General features: G+C 45.4%; 1 protein-coding gene across 10 annotated transcripts in view; it reads left to right on the forward strand.

Moving 5' to 3' along the window:
* Positions 1-20,661, forward strand: part of LOC139279954 (mucin-2-like) — a 242,283-nt gene that overhangs the window by 45,515 nt on the left and 176,107 nt on the right. For 8 of the 10 annotated variants that reach the window (XM_070899303.1, XM_070899305.1, XM_070899304.1 and 5 more), the window contains 2 exons: positions 9,212-9,473; positions 18,534-18,648. In XM_070899303.1, the coding sequence (XP_070755404.1) occupies positions 9,212-9,473; positions 18,534-18,648 (377 nt within the window). Of the gene's footprint in view, positions 1-9,211; positions 9,474-18,533; positions 18,649-20,661 lie in introns of those variants that run through there. The other 2 variants (XM_070899309.1, XM_070899310.1) reach the window with 2 other exon arrangements.

The following is a 20,661-nucleotide window of genomic DNA, read 5'->3' on the forward strand; positions in this document are numbered from 1 at the left end:
CACACTGCCACCCAACTTAGTGTCATCCGCAAATTTGGAGATACTACATTTAATCCCCTCGTCTAAATCATTAATGTACAGTGTAAACAGTTGGGGCCCCAGCACAGAACCTTGCGGTACCCCACTAGTCACTGCCTGCCATTCTGAAAAGTACCCATTTACTCCTACTCTTTGCTTCCTGTCTGACAACCAGTTCTCAATCCATGTCAGCACACTACCCCCAATCTCATGTGCTTTAACTTTGCACATTAATCTCTTGTGTGGGACCTTGTCGAAAGCCTTCTGAAAGTCCAAATATACCACATCAACTGGTTCTCCCTTGTCCACTCTACTGGAAACATCCTCAAAAAATTCCAGAAGATTTGTCAAGCATGATTTCCCTTTCACAAATCCATGCTGACTTGGACCTATCATATCACCTCTTTCCAAATGCACTGCTATGATATCCTTAATAATTGATTCCATCATTTTACCCACTACCGATGTCAGGCTGACCGGTCTATAATTCCCTGTTTTCTCTCTCCCTCCTTTTTTAAAAAGTGGGGTTACATTGGCTACCCTCCACTCCATAGGAACTGATCCAGAGTCAATGGAATGTTGGAAAATGACTGTCAATGCATCCACTATTTCTAAGGACCCCTCCTTAAGTACTCTGGGATGCAGTATCGGCCTTCAATCCCATCAATTTCCCCAACACAATTTCCCGACGAATAAGGATTTCCCTCAGTTCCTCCTCCTTACTAGACTCTCCGACCCCTTTTATATCCGGAAGGTTGTTTGTGTCCTCCTCAGTGAATACCGAACCAAAGTACTTGTTCAATTGGTCCGCCATTTCTTTGTTCCCCGTTATGACTTCCCCTGATTCTGACTGCAGGGGACCTACGTTTGTCTTTACTAACCTTTTTCTCTTTACATATCTATAGAAACTTTTGCAATCCGTCTTAATGTTCCCTGCAAGCTTCTTCTCGTACTCCATTTTCCCTGCCCTAATCAAACCCTTTGTCCTCCTCTGCTGAGTTCTAAATTTCTCCCAGTCCCCGGGTTCGCTGCTATTTCTGGCCAATTTGTATGCCACTTCCTTGGCTTTAATACTATCCCTGATTTCCCTTGATAGCCACGGTTGAGCCACCTTCCCTTTTTTATTTTTACGCCAGACAGGAATGTACAGTTGTTGTAGTTCATCCATGCGATCTCTAAATGTCTGCCATTGCCCATCCACAGTCAACCCCTTCAGTATCATTCGCCAATCTATCCTAGCCAATTCACGTCTCATACCTTCAAAGTTAGCCTTCTTTAAGTTCTGGACCATGGTCTCTGAATTAACTGTTTCATTCTCCATCCTAATGCAGAATTCCACCATATTATGGTCACTCTTCCCCAAGGGGCCTCGCACAACGAGATTGCTAATTAGTCCTCTCTCATTACACAACACCCAGTCTAAGATGGCCTCCCCCCTAGTTGGTTCCTCGACATATTGGTCTAAAAAACCATCCCTTATGCACTCCAGGAAATCCTCCTCCACCGTATTGCTTCCAGTTTGGTTAACCCAATCTATGTGCATATTAAAGTCACCCATTATAACTGCTGCACCTTTATTGCACGCACCCCTAATTTCATGTTTGATGCCCTCCCCAACATCACTACTACTGTTTGGAGGTCTGTACACAACTCCCACTAACATTTTTTGCCCTTTGGTATTCTACAGCTCTACCCATATAGATTCCATATCATCCAAGCTAATGTCCTTCCGAACTATTGCCTTAATTTGCTCCTTAACCAGCAATGCTACCCCACCTCCTTTTCCTTTTATTCTATCTTTCATGAATGTTGAATACCCCTGGATGTTGAGTTCCCAGCCCTGATCATCCTGGAGCCACGTCTCCGTAATCCCAATCACATCATATTTGTTAACATCTATTTGCACAGTTAATTCATCCACCTTATTGCAGATACTCCTTGCATTAAGACACAAAGTCTTCAGGCTTGTTTTTTTAACACCCTTTGTCCTTTTAGAATTTTGCTGTACAGTGGCCCTTTTTGTTCTTTGCCTTGGGTTTCTCTGCCCTCCACTTTTCCTCATCTCCTTTCTGTCTTTTTCTTTTGCCTCCTTTTTGTTTCCCTCTGTCTCCCTGCATTGGTTCCCATCCCCCTGCCATATTAGTTTAACTCCTCCCCAACAGCACTAGCAAACACTCCCCCTAGGACATTGGTTCCGGTCCTGCCCAGGTGCAGACCGTCCGGATTGTACTGGTCCCACCTCCCCCAGAACCGGTTCCAATGCCCCAGGAATTTGAATCCCTCCCTGCTGCACCACTGCTCAAGCCACGTATTTATCTGCGCTATCCTGCGATTCCTACTCTGACTATCACGTGGCACTGGTAGCAATCCCGAGATTACTACTTTTGAGGTCCTACATTTTAATTTAGCTCCTAGCTCCTTAAATTCGTTTCGTAGGACCTCATCCCTCTTTTTACCTATGTCGTTGGTATCAATGTGCACCACGACAACTGGCTGATCTCCCTCCCTTTTTAGAATGTCCTGCACCCCTCTGGAAGATGAAATTCCTTCTCAACTCGGTTTTAAATTGGCTCCCCCATATTTTGAGGCTGTGCTCCCTGGTTCTAGTCTCCCCGACCAGTGGAAACAACCTGTCTGCCTCTATCTTGTCTGTCCCTTTCATTATTTTAAATGTTTCTATAAGATCACCCCTCATCCTTCTGAACCCCAACGAGTAAAGACCCAGTCTACTCAATCTATCATCATAAGGTAACCCCCTCATCTCCGGAATCAGCCTAGTGAATCGTCTCTGTACCCCCTCCAAGGCTAGTATATCCTTCCTTAAGTAAGGTGACCAAAACTGCATGCAGTACTCCAGGTGCGGCCTCACCAATACCCTGTACAGTTGCAGCAGGACCTCCCTGCTTTTATACTCCATCCCTCTCGCAATGAAGGCCAACATTCCATTCACCTTCCTGATTACCTGCTGCACCTGCAAACTAACTTTTTGGGATTCGTGCACAAGGACCACCAGGTCCCTCTGCACCGCAGCATGTTGTAATTTCTCCCCATTCAAATAATATTCCCTTTTACTGTTTTTTTTTCCATGGTGGATGACCTCACATTTTCCGACATTGTATTTCATCTGCCAAACCTTAGCCCATTCGCTTAACCTATCTAAATCTCTTTGCAGCCTCTCTGTGTCCTCCACACAACCCACTTTCCCACTAATCTTTGTGTCATCTGCAAATTTTGTTACACTACACTCTGTCCCCTCTTCCAGGTCATCTATGTATACTGTAAACAGTTGTGGTCCCAGCACCGATCCCTGTGGCACACCACTAACCACCGATTTCCAACCTGAAAAGGACCCATTTATCCCGACCCTCTGCTTTCTGTTAGCCAGCCAATTCTCTATCAATGCTAATATATTTCCTCTGACTCCGCGTACCTTTATCTTCTGCAGTAACTTTTTGTGTGGCACCTTATCGAATGCCTTTTGGAAATCTAAATACACCACATCCATCGGTACATGCTTATTATATCCTCCAAGAATTCCAGTAAATTAGTTAAACATGATTTCCCCTTCATGAATCCATGTTGCATCTGCTTGATTGCACTATTCCTATCTAGATGTCCCGCTATTTCTTCCTTAATGATAGCTTCAAGCATTTTCCCCACTACAGATGTTAAACTAACCGGCCTATAGTTACCTGCCTTTTGTCTGCCCCCTTTTTTAAACAGAGGCATTACATTAGCTGCTTTTCAATCCGCTGGCACCTCCCCAGAGTCCAGAGAATTTTGGTAGATTATAACGAATGCATCTGCTATAACTTCTGCCATCTCTTTTAATACCCTGGGATGCATTTCATCAGGACCAGGGGACTTGTCCATCTTGAGTTCCATTAGCCTGTCCAGCACTACCTCCCTAGTGATAGTGATTGTCTCAAGGTCCTCCCTTCCCACATTCCCGTGACCAGCAATTTTTGGCATGGTTTTTGTGTCTTCCACTGTGAAGACCGAAGCAAAATAATTGTTTTAGGTCTCAGCTATTTCCACATTTCCCATTATTAAATCCCCCTACTCATCTTCTAAGGGACCAACATTTACTTTAGTCACTCTCTTCCGTTTTATATATCGGTAAAAGCTTTTACTATCTGTTTTTATGTTTTGCGCAAGTTTACTTTCGTAATCTATCTTTCCTTTCTTTATTGCTTTCTTAGTCATTCTTTGCTGTCATTTAAAATTTTCCCAATCTTCTAGTTTCCCACTCGGTTTTTAATTTGATACTCTCCTTTATTTCCTTGGTTATCCATGGCTTGTTATCCCTTCTCTTGCCGCCCTTTTTCACTGGAATATATTTTTGTTGAGCACTATGAAAGAGCTCCTTAAAAGTCCTCCACTGTTCCTCAATTGTGCCACCATTTAGTCTGTGTTCCCAGTCTACTTTAGCCAACTCTGCCCTCATCCCACTGTCGTCCCCTTTGTTTAAGCATAGTACGCTCATTTGAGAAACTACTTCCTCACCTTCAATCTGTATTACAAATTCAACCATACTGTGATCACTCATTCCGAGAGGATCTTTTACTAGGAGATCGTTTATTATTCCTGTCTCATTACACAGGACCAGATCTAAGATAGCTTGCTCCCTTGTAGGTTCTGTAACATACTGTTCTAAGAAACAATCCCGTATGCATTTTATGAATTCCTCCTCAAGGCTACCCTGTATGATTTGATTTGTCCAATCGATATGTAGGTTAAAATCCCCCATGATTACTGCCGTTCCTTTTTCACATGCCTCCATTATTCCCTTGATTATTGTCCGCCCCACTGTGAAGTTATTATTTGGGGGCCTATAAACTACGCCCATCAGTGACTTTTTCCCCTTACTATCTCTAATCTCCACCCACAATGATTCAACATTTTGTTCATTAGAGCTAATATCATCTCTCACAACTGCCCTGATATCATCCTTTATTAACAGAGCCATCCCACCTCCTTTCCCTACTTGTCTATCCTTCCGAGTTGTCAGATACCCCTGTATGTTTAATTCTCAGTCTTGGCCACCCTACAACCACGTTTCTGTAATGGCCACCAAATCATGCCCATTTGTAATGATTTGTGCTGTCAACTCATTTACTTTATTTCGAGTACGCATCAACAACAGTGAGGAACATTTTTCCCATAAACGGGCCCACGTAGTCTATGTGAATACGTGACCATGGCTTGGTGGGCCAGGGCCACAGGCTGAGTGAGGCCTCCCTGGGGGCATTGCCCAGCTGGGCACACGTCGTGCACCTGCGAACATAGTGTTCCAGGTCTACATCAATTCCCGGCCAAAATTCATGTGACCAGGAAATGGCCTTCATAAGCACAATGCCTGGGTGCTCGCTCTGGAGTTCCCTGATGAATGCTTCCCTCCCCCTCTGAGGCATGACTACCAGGCTGCCCCATAGCAGGCAGTCAGCTTGGATGGAGAACTCGTCCATCCGTCTGTGGAATGGCCTGACCATCTCCGCGCTTTGCTCCGCTGCCCCCTCAGTGGTGGCCAGTGGAAGCCTGCTGAGCACGTCAGCGCAATTTTCGGTGCCTGGCCAGTGCCGTATGGTGTAGTCATACGCAGCCAGCGTGAGAGCCCATCGATGTAAGCGAGCTAACGCATTGGCATTGACAGCTTTGCTGTCAGACAACAGGGATGTTAATGGCTTGTGGTCCGTTTCTAACTTGAACCTTCTGCCAAAAAGATACTGGTGCATCTTTTTCACCCCGTAGACACATGCGAGTGCTTCCTTTTCAACCATCCCATACTCCCTTTCTGCTTGGGAGAGCGACCTGGAGGCATAAGCCACAGGTTGGAGTTGGCCCTCATCATTACTCTGCTGCAGCACCCACCTAACCCCATAGGATGATGCATTGCATGTCAAAAATAATTTCTTACAGGGGTCGTACAGGGTCAATAACTTATTCGAACATAGCAGGTTCCGCGCCCGATTGAAAGCCCGTTCTTGACAGTCCCCCCAAAACCAATCGCAACCCTTAAGCAGGAGCATGTGTACTTAAGTTCAGTAGAAAGTTCCCGAAATAGTTCAATAGTCCCAGAAATGAACGTAACTCTGATGTGTTGCCGGGCCTGGGCGCGCGACGGATCGTCTCCGTTTTGGATTCGGTAGGCCGGATCCCATCTGCGGCAACCCTCTTGCCCAAAAACTCGACCTCTTGGGCCAAAAACACACACTTGGACTTCTTTAGTCGCAGGCCTACACGGTCCAGTCGGCGTAGCACCTCCTCCAGGTTGTGGAGGTGTTCCTCGGTGTCTCGACCCGGATAAGGATGTCGTCCTGAAATACGATTGTTCCGGGGATGGATTTGAGCAGGCTTTCCATGTTCCTCTGAAAGATAGCGGCTGCTGAACGAATGCCAAACGAACACCTGTTGTAGACAAACAGCCCCTTGTGCGTCGTGATGGTAGTCAGTAGCTTGGATTCTTCGGCCAGTTCCTGGGTCGTGTAGGCCGAAGTGAGGTCCAACTTGGTGAACAGCTTGCCATCTGCCAGTGTGGCAAAAAAACCTCCGCTCTCGGAAGCGGGTATTGGTCTTGTAGTGACACTCGGTTGATGCTGGCCTTGTAGTCGCCACAGATCCTGACCGAGCCATCCGTTTTTAGAACAAGGACGATGGGGCTTGCCCAGTCGCTGAATTCAACGGGCGAAATTATGCCCTCTCTTAGCAACCTGTCCAACTCACTCTCAATTTTCTCCCGCATCACATATGGCACAGCTCTGGCTTTGTGGTGCACTGGTCTGGCGTCCAGGGTGATGCTTATCCTTACTTTGGTGCCTTTGAAAGTCCCGTCGCCAGGTTGAAATAATGACTTGAACTATTGTAGGACCTGTGAGCATGAACTTCGCTCCACAGATGAAATGGCGTGCACATCCCCCCATTTCCAGTTCATCTCGGCTAGCCAGCTCCTCCCCAAAAGCGCGGGACCATTTCCCGGGACAATCCAGAGTGGCAGCCGGTTCTGAGATCCATTATGTGTGACCACAAACATTACACTGCCTAGCACTGGGATGATTTCTTTGGTGTACGTCCGTAGTTGCGTGTCAATGCGTTCTAGTTTGGATCTGCTAGCTCTGAGTGGCCACAGTTTCTCGAATTGTTGGACACTCATAAGTAATTGGCTGGCTCCATGTCCAGCTCCATGCATACCAGGATGCCGTTCAACAGTACTCTCATCATCATAGGTGGCGTTCTTGTGTATGAGCTGTGGATGTTTGCCACCTGAACCCGCTGAACTTCAGCGTCCATTGCTGTGTCCCAGGCATACCCCTCTTGCAGACCCCTCTTGTGTTCATCCACTTCGTAAACCAGCCTCGCTGTGGGCTTCCTGCACATCCTGGCTAAATGTCCACTCAATTTACAATTTCTGCAGATGAATTGTTGAAACCGACAGGTCTTCGCAGCATGTTTGCCCCCGCACCTCCAGCATGAGCTGAGATTGTTGTGAACAAAAGAGCTGTTACCAGGCATTCCTCTCTGATTGTCTCTTTGATTACTCTTGAGCACTCTGTTAGTGGGTGTCAATGGCCTCATCCCGGGACGTCTTGTCCCTTGTGATGGTGTAAATGTCCGTTCAACCTCCCATTGTCTCTGTTGCTGGCCCACCCTAGAGTCTGTTACTGCCTGGTTGGTGTCGAATTGCCCTTGCCTGCGTGCGGGGTTCTGAGTCGCGTTTACAATGTTAACTCCCTGCTCCATTGCCACGTTGGAAGCAGAGCTGCGCGCGTATACGATCTTGGTTTCCTCCTCCACCGCCATGAAGGTTTGAGCCATCAACGCTGCTGCTTCCAAGGTCAAGTCCTTGGTCTCAATTAGCTTCCTAAAAATCCCGGCATGACCAATGCCCTCAATGAAGAAATCCCATAACATCTCCCCCCTGCAGGTGTCTGTGAACTTACAGAGACTGGCAAAGCGCCGAAGGTCCACAACGAAATCCGGTATGCTCTGCCCTTCCCGACGTCGATGCATATAGAATCGGTGTCAGGCCATGTGTATACTACTCACTGGTTTGAGGTGCTCACCGATCAGTTTGCTGAGCTCCTCGAAGGTATTGTCCGCCAGCTTCTCGGGTGCGAGCAGGTCTTTCATCAGCGTGTACGTCTTAGGTCCACAGCTGGTCAGTAGATGCGCCCTTCGCTTGTCAGCCGCTGCCGCTCCCAGCCAGTCTTTTGTGACAAAGCTCTGCTGGAGCCTCTCAACAAAATCGTCCCAGTCCTCACCAACATAGTACCATTCCTCCGTGCTACCGGTGGCCATTCTCGTGAGTCGTTGTTTCCTGTTTCTCGTCGCCAAGTGTTGTCTCCTTACACACTACGGCAAATCAACACAAGGCACATACTGAAGACAAGGTCACTCTGTGACCTGTACCTTTATTCACAGGAGCAAGAAGTGATGACCCTGCGTGGGACCTCCCTTTCTATACCTGGAAGACCAGGTGAGGAGTGTCTCCCACAAGTTCACCCCCTGTGGTCAAGGTGTGAATTTCTCAGGTGTATACAGTGTACAGTGTTGTTACATAAAGGTTACAGTTATGTGAAGGTTACAAACATGACATGAACAGTATCCAGTGCTTGAATAGATTGTGCTTTATAGAGAATGTAAAGCTGTTGGGATAAGAACAGTGTTTGATAGGAAAGAGAAATCAGATTTCCTGGAGGCATCATTGCAATGGAGGAGATGTGGGCGGTTTATGTGAGATCTGAGGAGATAGTAATCCATTAAAGGGAGGAGCTGGTAGTTGGACCTCTTAGGAATTTGAAAAAATCAACCTATGAAGCATGTTCTTATAGACCAGCCTGTGCCAGCTTTGTCTGATTCAGTGAGCAACATTCTCTGTGTCTCACAAAACAATTTACCAGGTTAGTAAACAGAAGGATGATCAGGAAAATGTGGTCAGAGGCAATAATTTCCTTGCTGATCACATTTGGTGGAAGTTTTAAAAAACATTTTTAAAACAAGGACAAATGAAGTGAACAAATGCATTACGAATGTTATTACTTTGGCAGATATAAAACCTATTGCAGTATGACCTTGTTGTGGCAGCCAGTACCTTAACCGCGCAGAACCAGCTGCTCCGCAGATTTGGTTTTCAAAAAAAACTCACTATGTAATTCACCACCCCTCAAAATAATTGTACACTATTCTCAATTCATAGGTCACAATCCAGACCACAATTACCGTGTTTGCAGTACCTGGGGAAATTACCACTTTAAAACCTTTGATGGAGATACTTATTATTTCCCTGGAACCTGCAATTATGTCTTCGCTTCCCAATGTTTGACTACTTATGAGGAATTCAACATCCAGATGAGACGTACCACTGTTGATGGTCTTCCAAGGATCACTCAAATTGTCATGAAAATTGATGGATCAGTTGTTGAAGTACTTGATTCAACTATTTCAGTCGATGATAATGTGTAAGTGTTTTATAATTTAATGCTTTCATTTTGCTTTTTTTCAATATATAACAATGTAACAGAACATTGCATAATGTGGTGGCAGAAAGGTGAGTTGTAGAATCATAGAATGTTACAGCACCAAAACATTTAGCCTATCAAATCTGCACCAGTCTTTTTCTCTACATGAACCTGTGAATCCTATTCTCCTGCTCACTCCTCATACCCCTTAGAGGCCCCAAGTTTCCACATGATTTGCTCCTGATTTTTAGGAGCAACTGGTGTAGAACGGAGTATCTTAGAAATCGGAATTCTCCACATTTAGTTTGCTCCAGTTCTAGTCAGTTGGAACAGTTTCACTTTGGAACAGAATTTTTTTTTCAAAAGGGGGCGTGTCCGGCCACTTACACCTGATTTCAAAGTTTCGTGAGTGAAAACTTACTCCAAACTAACTTAGAATGGAGTAAGTGAAGATTTTTGTACGCTCAAAAAAAACCTTGTCTACACTTTAGAAAATCAGGCGTAGGTTACAAATTAGGCGTAGGGAACGAGGTGGGGGGGAGGGGGGAAGGGAAGTCATTAAATTCTACAATCAATCCTTAGTTATACTTATACAAATATTATACAAATAAATCCAACCTGAATAAAAATTTATAAGCAAAGAAAAGATTAAATAAACCATGTGTGAAATAGCAGCAGCCTTCGAGCTGCTGTGCTTCAGGCAGGCATTTCATGTTGGAGACAGGCAGGGGTGTGGCGTCAGTGTTTCGACGGCAGCGGCAGCAAGCTTCAAGCTGAGCTGCAGTGCTTGAGGCAGGCCTTCATTCTCTTCGTGGCTGGCCGCGAAGAAGCAGCACCGGACGGACCCGAGGCCATTCGGCCATGAGATATCAGCGGCGTCAGTGGCTGGCCGGCAGCCGAAGAATCAGCGGACCAATGTGAGGCCATTCGGCCATGAGATAGCATCGGCGTCAGTGGCTGGCCGGCAGCCGAAGAATCAGCAGCGGACGGACGTGAGGCCATTCAGCCATAGGATATCAGCGGCGTCAGTGGCTGGCCGGCAGCCGAAGAATCAACACCTGACACACGCAGCTCTTTATGGTGCTTGAGGCCATTCGGCCACGCTTTAGGGGCGGCGTCAGTGGCTCAATGGCAGCCGAAGATACAGCAGCAGCCTTCGAGCTGTGAGGGGGACTGAGGCCATTTGGACAGGGAGAGGCAGCCACATCGACATTTAAATTTGCAGAATGGGTGCTGCATTGTCAACACCACGTATTATTGCAAAGTTGAATTGGCACTCTTATTTCTCCAAACACACAGTCCTTAATTTGCATGCACCAATGCAGCACTGGTTCTGCAAGTTTAGCAGTGAAAAGTTGAACTCACTGATTTCAGCAGGTGATTTATTCAGCAGTGCTGCTAAAAGCACTCCCTCACACACAGAAATATCAAAAAAAATTGAATTACAAGCCTTTGCAGGGGTCCAAGAAACAAATCTTCACTTTTCTGCAGTATTTAAAAAAATGGCCGAGTGCCAATGTTTGTGTGAGACTGCGCGTGCGCGCATGCTCCAACGCGCACGCGCAGGGTTGCCGGCACCATGAAGGCTAATTTAAATTGTACCCGCCCCCTGCTACTTAGAAAATCGGCGCGAGTGTTAGGCTCCGCCCCCTGCTGCAAAGAGCGCGCCGCGCCAAGCAGACATCGAGCTCCAATGAGCTCGAGAATATCGGACATTTTTTTAGACGCAGTTTTCGGCGCGAAAAACAGGCGCCCAGCTCGGAGGTGCGCCGGTTTCGCCGCGGGACGAAACTTGGGGCCAATATTTCTCTTTTACAGACACCAACCTAATTCACTCTTAAAATAATTTCTGGATTCTGCATCAACATTCTAACCACTCTTGTGTAATGATTTTTTTCTCTAACTTTCATTTTAATTCCTTTTGTGATTACCTTAAATTTGTGCCCTCCTGTTATCATCTTGCTGACCAATGGAAACAATCTATCAGTAGTTATCCATTCATAACCTTTCATGAACCTGAATACCTCTATCAGGTCATCCCTTAACCTTCTTATTACCAGTGAAAAAAGCCCAAACTCCTCAAGTCTCTCTTTGTACCAATGCCTCAATCACTGGTACTATCCTAGTGAATCTATGCTGCCTATTTTCCATTGCTTTTATAGATTTCCGATAACTGGTGCCCAAAGTGCGCCCAATAATTCAACTGTTGTTGAATGTTTAATTATGTCTCTGCCATAAAACCAAGGATACCATTTGCCTTTTTAAGGCATATCTACTGGAACTCATCCAAAATTCTGTTGAGTGATCACAGTATGGTTGAATTTGTAATACAGATTGAGGGTGAGGAAGTAGTGTCTCAAACGAGCGTACTATGCTTAAACAAAGGGGACTACAGTGGGATGAGGTCAGAGTTGGCTAAAGTAGACTGGAAACACAGATTAAACGGTGGCACAATTGAGGAACAGTGGAGGACTTTTAAGGAGCTCTTTCATAGTGCTCAACAAAAATATATTCCAGTGAAAAAGAAGGGCGGTAAGAGAAGGGATAACCAGCCGTGGATAACCAAGGAAATAAAGGAGAGTATCAAATTAAAAACCAATGCGTATAAGGTGGCCAAGGTTAGTGGGAAACTAGCAGATTGGGAAAATTTTAAATGACAGCAAAGAATGACTAAGAAAGCAATAAAGAAAGGAAAGATAGATTACGAAAGTAAACTTGCGCAAAACATAAAAATAGATAGTAAAAGCTTTTACCAATATATAAAACGGAAAAGAGTGACTAAAGTAAATGTTGGTCCCTTAGAAGCTGAGAAGGGGGATTTAATAATGGGAAATGTGGAAATGGCTGAGACCTTAAACAATTATTTTGCTTCGGTCTTCACAGTGGAAGACACAAAAACCATGCCAAAAATTGCTGGTCACGGGAATGTGGGAAGGGAGGACCTTGAGATAATCACTATCACTAGGGGGGTAGTGCTGGACAGGCTAATGGAACTCAAGGTAGACAAGTCCCCTGGTCCTGATGAAATGCATCCTAGGGTATTAACAGAGATAGCGGAAGTTATAGCAGATGCATTCGTTATAATCTACCAAAATTCTCTGGACTCTGGGGAGGTATCAGAAGATTGGAAAGCAGATAATGTAACGCCACTGTTTAAAAAAGGAGGCAGACAAAAGGCAGGTAACTATAGGCCGGTTAGTTTAACATCTGTAGTGGGGAAAATGCTTGAAGCTATAATTAAGGAAGAAATAGCGGGACATCTAGATAGGAATAGTGCAATCAAGCAGACGCAAGATGGATTCATGAAGGGGAAATCAGGTTTAACTAATTTACTGGAATTCTTTGAGGATCTAACGAGCATGGTGGATAGAGGTGTACCGATGGATGTGGTGTATTTAGATTTCCAAAAGGCATTCGATAAGGTGCCACACAAAAGGTTACTGCAGAAGATAAAGGTACGCGGAGTCAGAGGAAACTTATTGGCATGGATCAAGAATTGGCTGGCGAACAGAAAGCAGAGAGTCGGGATAAATGGGTCCTTTTCAGGTTGGAAATCGGTGATTAGTGGTGTGCCACAGGGATCGGTGCTGGGACCACAACTGTTTACAATATACATAGATGACCTGAAAGAGGGGACAGAGTGTAGTGTAACAAAATTTGCAGATGACACAAAGATTAGTGGGAAAGCGGGTTGTGTAGAGGACACAGAGAGGTTGCAAAGAGATTTGGATAGGTTAAGCGAATGTACTAAGGTTTGGCAGATGGAATACAATGTCGGAAAATGTGAGGTCATCCACCTTGGAAAAGAAAACAGTGAAAGGGAATATTATTTGAATGGGGAGAAATTACAACATGCTGCGGTGCAGAGGGACCTGGGGGTCCTTGTGCATGAATCCCAAAAAGTTAGTTTGCAGGTGCAGCAGGTAATCAGGAAGGCGAATGGAATGTTGGCCTTCATTGCGAGAGGGATTCAGTACAAAAGCAGGGAGGTCCTGCTGCAATTGTATAGGGTATTGGTGAGGCCACACCTGGAGTACTGCGTGTAGTTTTGGTCACCTTTCTTAAGGAAGGTTATACTAGCTTTGGAGGGGGTACAGTGATGATTCACTAGGCTGATTCCGGAGATGAGGGGGTTACCTTATGATGATAGATTGAGTAGACTGGGTCTTTACTCGTTGGAGTTCAGAAGGATGAGGGGTGATCTTATAGAAACATTTAAAATAATGAAAGGGATAGACAAGATCGAGGCAGAGAGGTTGTTTCCACTGGTCAGGGAGACTAGAACTAGGGGGCACAACCTCAAAATACGGGGGAGCCAATTTAAAACCGAGTTGAGAAGGAATTTCTTCTCCCAGAGGGCTGTGAATCTGTGGAATTCTCTGCCCAAGGAAGCAGTTGAGGCTAACTCATTGAATGTATTCAAATCACAGATAGATAGATTTTTAACCAATAAGGGAATTAAGGGTTACGGGGAGTGGGCGGGTAAGTGGAGCTGAGTCCACTTCAGCCATGATCTTGTTGAATGGCGGAGCAGGCTCGAGGGGCTAGATGGCCTACTCCTGTTCCTAATTCTTATGTTCTTATGTTCTTATGCTTGTAACCTAACTCGCACCAAATCCCATTCACCCATCACCCTAGTGCTCGCTGACCTACAAAGCCTCAGTTTTAAAATTCTCATCCTTGTTTTTAAATCCCTTCCTTCCTATCTCTGTAACCTCCTCTGGCCCTACAACCCAACAATATCTCTGTGCTCCTCCAATTCTGGCCTCTTGTGCATCCCCGATTTTAATTGCTCCACCATTGGCGGCCGTGCCTTCAGCTGCCGAAGCCTTAGGCTCTGTAATGTCCTTCCTAAACTTTGCTCTCTCCTACTTTAGGACACTCCTTAAAACCTTCTTCACCTCTACTAAAGTCTCCTTATTAGTCTTGGAGTCACATTTTGTTTGATAACTCTCCTGTGAAGCACCTTGGGATGTTTTACAGCATTAAAGATGCTATATAAATGCAAGTTGTTGGTTGTTGCTACTAGCTTTGATGACCTGTGCATCTGCACACCAAAACCCTTCTCATCTTCTATTCCATTTACATTCTTACCATCAAAGTTGTTCAAGCTTTTCCTACTTTTATTTCCAAAATGTATTACAGGTTGGAGCTCCCTTATCCAGGACTCCTTTATCCGGCACCACCCCTCGTCCAGCATGATTCCAGTGGTTGGGAGCGCATGTGCAGAATGCGGCCGACCTCCACCCCGACTTTGGGCCTGCCAACACTCGGCCTTCTGGGGCCGCGCCAACACTCGGCCTGAGGGCCTGCCGACCCTTCCTTCGCATCCCGCCAAGGACCTGCCCCGACCTCCTCCCCGCCCCCCCCTCCCCCTCGGGCCACTGACCTCCCCTCATCCGGCAAAATCCCTTAACCGGCACAGGCTAGGTCCCAAGGGTGCCGGATAAGGGAGATTCAACCTGTACCTCACATTTCTCGATTGAACTTCAACTGCCACCTAACTAACTGTCCAATTTTGTGTCATCAGTAAATTTTGATATTGTTCCTCAGTTCTCTTCCCACTCCCACAATCTATCCTGGGCTTCCTCCTAATTGTCCTTTGCATGCTTCCCCTCAGTGACATCATCCGAAAACACATCAGACTCCACAGATACACAGACTCTACCTCACATCTATCAACATAACACAAAAAAGTAGTTTATCTGGCCATCATCACTTTGCTGTTTGTGGGAGCTTGCTGTGTGCAAATTGGCTGCGGCATTTCCCACATTACAAAGTGACTACTCACCTAAAGTACTTCATTGGCTGTAAAGTGCTTTGAGACGTCTGGTGGTCTTTCTTTCTTTTCACCAACGCCTCTCGCGACCCCTCCACTGCTTCTGATTTGTCACACTGCTTGTCCGACATACAATACTGGATGAGCAGAAATTTCCTCCAATTAAATAGTGGGAAGATCAAAGCCATTGCCGTCGCTGCCTAGGCCTTAAGCTATAGAATTTCCTCCTTAAACCTCTCTGCCTCTCCCTCTCTCTCTCCATTTTTAAAACACTCCTTAAAACCTCTCTCTTTGACCAAGCTTTTTGTCACAAGTCCTAATTTTTCCTTCTTTGGCTCAGTGTCAATATTTTTTGTCTGATTCCGTTCCTGTGAAGTGCCTTAGGATGTTTAGCTATGTTAAAGATGTTGTGTGAAAATGTATTTGTTATGTCATTCTTATTATGCTTCTGGGGATTCCATATGTAAATGGAATAACCATAAGCATAATGGGAATTCCCCTTTTTGATTGGTTGGGCCACCTCACATGATCTCAGGGATAATGGCGAACCACATGCGCTCCGAGATACATAGGCTTTATGCAGAGGTGCGCGTGCAGACCCAGGACTGCAAGAGTCCGAAGATACGGAGGCACAGATAGGTGAGTACTTTTCTTGCGCATTGGAATCATTCGTCCACGGGAAGCCTCCGACCGTAATTTCAGGTCCTATATGTTTTTACCAATCAATCAATGGATGAACTCCATTGCAACGATTGAAGATGATCTGTGATAAGATCTTTTTCATCTGCATTCATGACATGAGAGACGAAGTATTAAGGGGCTTAGCGCCTTTGAAAGTGAATAGATCCCCAGGCCCAGATGAAATGTATCCCAGGCTGTTAAGAGAAGCAAAAGAGGAAATAGCAGAGGTTCTAATCATCGTTTTCCAGTCCTCTCTGGCTACAGGTGTGGTGCCGGAGGACTGGAGGACTGCGAATGTTGTACCATTGTTTAAAAAGGGAGAAAGGGATAGAGCGAGTAATTACAGGCCAGTCAGCCTGGGAAAATTATTGGAAAAAATCCTGAGGCACAGGATAAACCTTCATTTGGACAGACATGGATTAATCAAAGACAGTCGGCATGGATTTGTTAAGGGAAGGTCATGTCTGACTAACTTGATTGAATTTTTCAAGGAGGTAACCAGGAGGGTCGATGAGGGCAGGGTGTATGATGTAGTGTACATGGATTTTAGCAAAGCTTTTGATAAGGTCCCACATGGCAGGCAGTCACGAAAGTAAAAGCCCATGGGATCCAGGGCAAAGTGACAAGTTGGATCCAAAATTGGCTCAGAGGCAGGAAGCAAAGAGTAATGGCCGATGGGTGTTTTTGTGACTGGAAGGCTGCATCCAGTGGGGTTCCGCAAGGCTCAGTGCTGGGTCCCTTGTTTTTTGTGCTATATATCAATGACTTGGACTTCAATGTTGGGGGTATGATTAAGAAGTTTGCAGATTAAACTAAAATAGGCTGTGTGGTTGATAATGAAGAAGCAAGCTGCGTCTTGCAGGAAGATTTCAATGTACTGGTCAGGTGGGCAGAACAGTGGCAAATGGAATTCAATCCGGATAAGTGTGAGGTAATGCATTTGGGGAGGTCTAACAAGGCAAGGGAATACACATTAAATGGTAGGACACTGAAAAGCATAGAGGAACAAAGGGATCTTAGAGTGCAGGTCCACAGATCCCTCAAGGTAACAGGTCAGGTAGATAAGGTGGTTAAGAGACATATGGAATACTTGCCTTTATTAGTCGAAACCATGGTATACAAGAGCAGGGAGGTTATGCTTGAACTGCATAAAACACTGGTTAGGCTGCAGCTGGAGTACTGTGTGCAGTTCTGGTCACCACATTACAGGAAAGATGTGATTGCACTGGAAAGGGTGCAGAGGAGATTTACCAGAATGTTGCCTGGGCTGGAGAATTTTGGCTATGAGGAAAGATTGGAGATGCTGGATCTGTTTTCTTTGGAACAGAGGAGGCTGAGGAGAGACCTGATTGAGGTGTGTAAAATTATGAGGGGCCTGGATAGAGTGGATAGGAAGGACCTATTTCCCTTGGCAGAGGGGTCAACAACCAGGGTACATAAATTTAAAGTAATTGGGGGAGGTTTAGAGGGGGGATTTGAGGGGAAATTTCTTCACCCAGAGGGTGGTGGGGGTCTGGAATTTACTGCCTGTAAGGGCGGGAGAGGCAGAAACCCTCACTACATTAAAAAAATACTTGGATGTGCACTTAAAGTGCCGTAACCTACAGGGCTACGGACCAAGAGCTAGAAAGTGGGATTAGGCTGGATAGCTCTTGGTCGGCCGGCGCGGACACGATGGGCCGAAATGGCCTCCTTCCATGCTGTAAATTTCTATGATTCTATAAACAAATAAAAACTTGACAAACATTGGCTGGCAGTGAGCGGGAGACAGAGGAAACCTATCGCCTCCTTCTGAATGTGTTGCACCAGTTAATGAGCAGGCAGTACCAAAATGCCAGTTCTCCTTGGCCACCAATGTTACTGGCAGGTTTCCAGCATTCTCCAATTTCTAGGCCCTTATTTCTAAATTATTCCCTAATCAGTTTCAAGTATTATCTGCTTTCGAACAGAATTCAAAAGATCATTCCCCTCCAAAGAGAGGCTGATTATCTCTACATTACATTAAATTTTGAAAATCTTGCAATGCAATAAAAGTGAATCTCAGACTAACGCTGCACAAAACCTTTCACACATTTTTAAGTTCAAATCAATACAACAACATGAACTGACACTTACGAGCATCCGCATCATAGCAAGCCTTCCTAAGACAATTGCACACAGAGCAGGAGTTACGAGTAAAGCTCAGGGAAGTCACCAAAGGTCTGGTCAAAGAGATAAGTTTCAAAGAAGGTTTTGAAGGTGGGGGGATATGCAACAAGGTCGAGGGTTTTTCTGAAGAGAATTTTACAGTGCAGAACTGATAAACAAGGAGAATTTTCAAGTCAATATAAATAGAGGACATTCATTTAGATAGTACTGGAAGATGAATTCCAGTAGAAGTTGGTGAGGATGGGATAATGGGTGAGGAGGATAGAATGCGAGTAATGGAGTTTTGGATGAGTTGGAATTTGTGCTGGGGTAGGGTGGAGCTAAGTGTGTTGGACAGAGTTGCAAATGGATAAAGAAACAATCAATTTGTAAATAATCGCATCATTACACAGTTAGTCAGACCATTAAACTATGTTGAAAACTGGTATAACGGCTTGCTTTTCTTATCCTAGGGTAACACTACCTTACACCCATTCTGGGATCATGATTGAGAAAGTCAGCAATTACACCCGCATCACTGTAAAGGTCGGCCTGACTCTCATGTGGAATGGAGATGATGCGCTCACGGTATGAGAATTTCAACATTAGCAGATATTTCAACAGCTAAGGGTAGATTTTCTGATGAAAAGTCATCAACCTGTTTCTCTGTCCACAGTATTTCCAGAATTTTTTGTTTTTGTGTCAGGTTTCCACCATCCGCAATATTTTGCTTTAGTATAAGGGGTTGATTTTCAATTTGTCGAATGTGTGTAAAACTGGCACTGCGATCGCTCACCTATTATAGAAATCACCGCAGTTTGAAATCAATGGAAATGAAAACCAGATGCTTCCTGTAAAATGCAGCCCTCCTCCCACCCCACTTCATCTCGTCCTATCAGCATATCTTTCTATTCATTTCACCCTCATGTACTTATATAGCTCATCCTGTCTCCATTGATTCAAACCAAAATCTGATTATCCCCAAGTTTTCTGCTCCCCAAGCAATTTAGTTTAAAACCAGGTACAAAGCGCAATGTTCCCAAACACCCTGGAGAAGCTGAACTGTTGATCATGTGCTGCTCAAAGCATTCTCGCAATATTCCCAAAGACTTGAACCCTAATTTCTGTTGAAGTAACAGTGAAAGGTAAGCTAGCCTGTGAGCCTCTTCCTCCAACTCTTACTCCCGTACCTCACCATTTCCTGTTATTCGCTCAGAAGTAGTGTTCCATGCTCATTCCACCCGCGATGAGATGGGCCCAGCGTCACAATCCCCCAGAATTGTAACCCCTGCCCCAGTGACCATTCAAATGAAATTAGCAGTAATAAAACACCTCACACCCACCTTTAGCACTAAAATTCCCCCTAGAAACCCTGCACCTGTGCAATGAAACGATCCTTCCCTCTCCCCGAGCAACAGAATCATTCCTGTACCCCGCTCGCCCCCCGCCCCCCTCATTAAACAATATGTAAAATGGTTCCAATCCCTCTCTCACACAGAGTAGCCCCGCATGAATCCTCACACCCTTCCCTGTCTGCTGAGATGAAAGTGGGGAAAGGTAGGACAGCTCCCTTTCCACCTCCTCCCGCATCTCCCCAACCCATGATCTCCACCACCTAGAAAGAAAAGGCAGCTGATCCATTGGGGCGTCATCATCTCTGAGTTTCCCTATGAGTCACACACTATCCCAGATTGAAAATACATCACTGTTCCTTCATCATCATTGGCTCAGAATCCTGGGACTCCCTACCTAACAGCACTGTAGGATACTTTCAGCACATGGACTGTAATGATTCAAGAAGGTGGTTCACCACCACCTTCTCTGGGGCAACTAGAGATGGGCAATAATAGCTGGCCTTGCTAGTGATGCCCATATCCTGAGAATCAATTAAAAAAACTGAAAAAGTCCTGCTCCTTCGAGACATTGAGACACCTTTGACTGCCACAAGATGTAAGTATCACAGCTGCTGCCAGAGTAGTCTGTCAGCTGTATTATTCAGTTAAGATCGGCCAAAGGCACTTGCACATTAATCAAAATAAATTATTGGTGATTCATTTGTGCCAAAGGCTTGTTGTTGGTGCACTGATGACAATGTGGGTGCCATCAATGGTGGCCTGCTAGAAGTGCTACCCCCACTTGAGTTGTTATTTCCTTTCCCTGAGGAAAGTGACAATGATGTTGCCTCTGGTTACAGTCGCCTGCTTGATGCATCTTCTGACTCATCTGACAAATGTCAACAATCGCATCTTGAAGTGAGCCAGCAGCATAAGGTTCAAATTGGCAGTGACTTTGAACACAACAGGCAGGGCCAGGGCTGTCCCTGTGCTGGATGCTATCTCTAGATCAGCCTCCAGAGTACGACCCAGCTGGGTCATACAACTGTAATTCCTGGACTGCCTGCAAGTGAGGGTCGCTGCCTGCTATGTCAGCACACCTGTCTCCCCACCCTCTGCAGGAATTCCTGTTCTTCCTCCAGGTACAACACTGCCATTGGTAGGCACCATGAATGACCCTGATCAGCACTGCTCACAGTCTCAGGGTTGAACTGGTGCTGCAGGAATGCTGCTCGTGGAGGTGCACATCAAAGGACCTGCATTGAAG

Source organism: Pristiophorus japonicus, chromosome 14 (genome assembly GCF_044704955.1).
Source record: "Pristiophorus japonicus isolate sPriJap1 chromosome 14, sPriJap1.hap1, whole genome shotgun sequence".
Taxonomy (NCBI): domain Eukaryota; kingdom Metazoa; phylum Chordata; class Chondrichthyes; family Pristiophoridae; genus Pristiophorus; species Pristiophorus japonicus.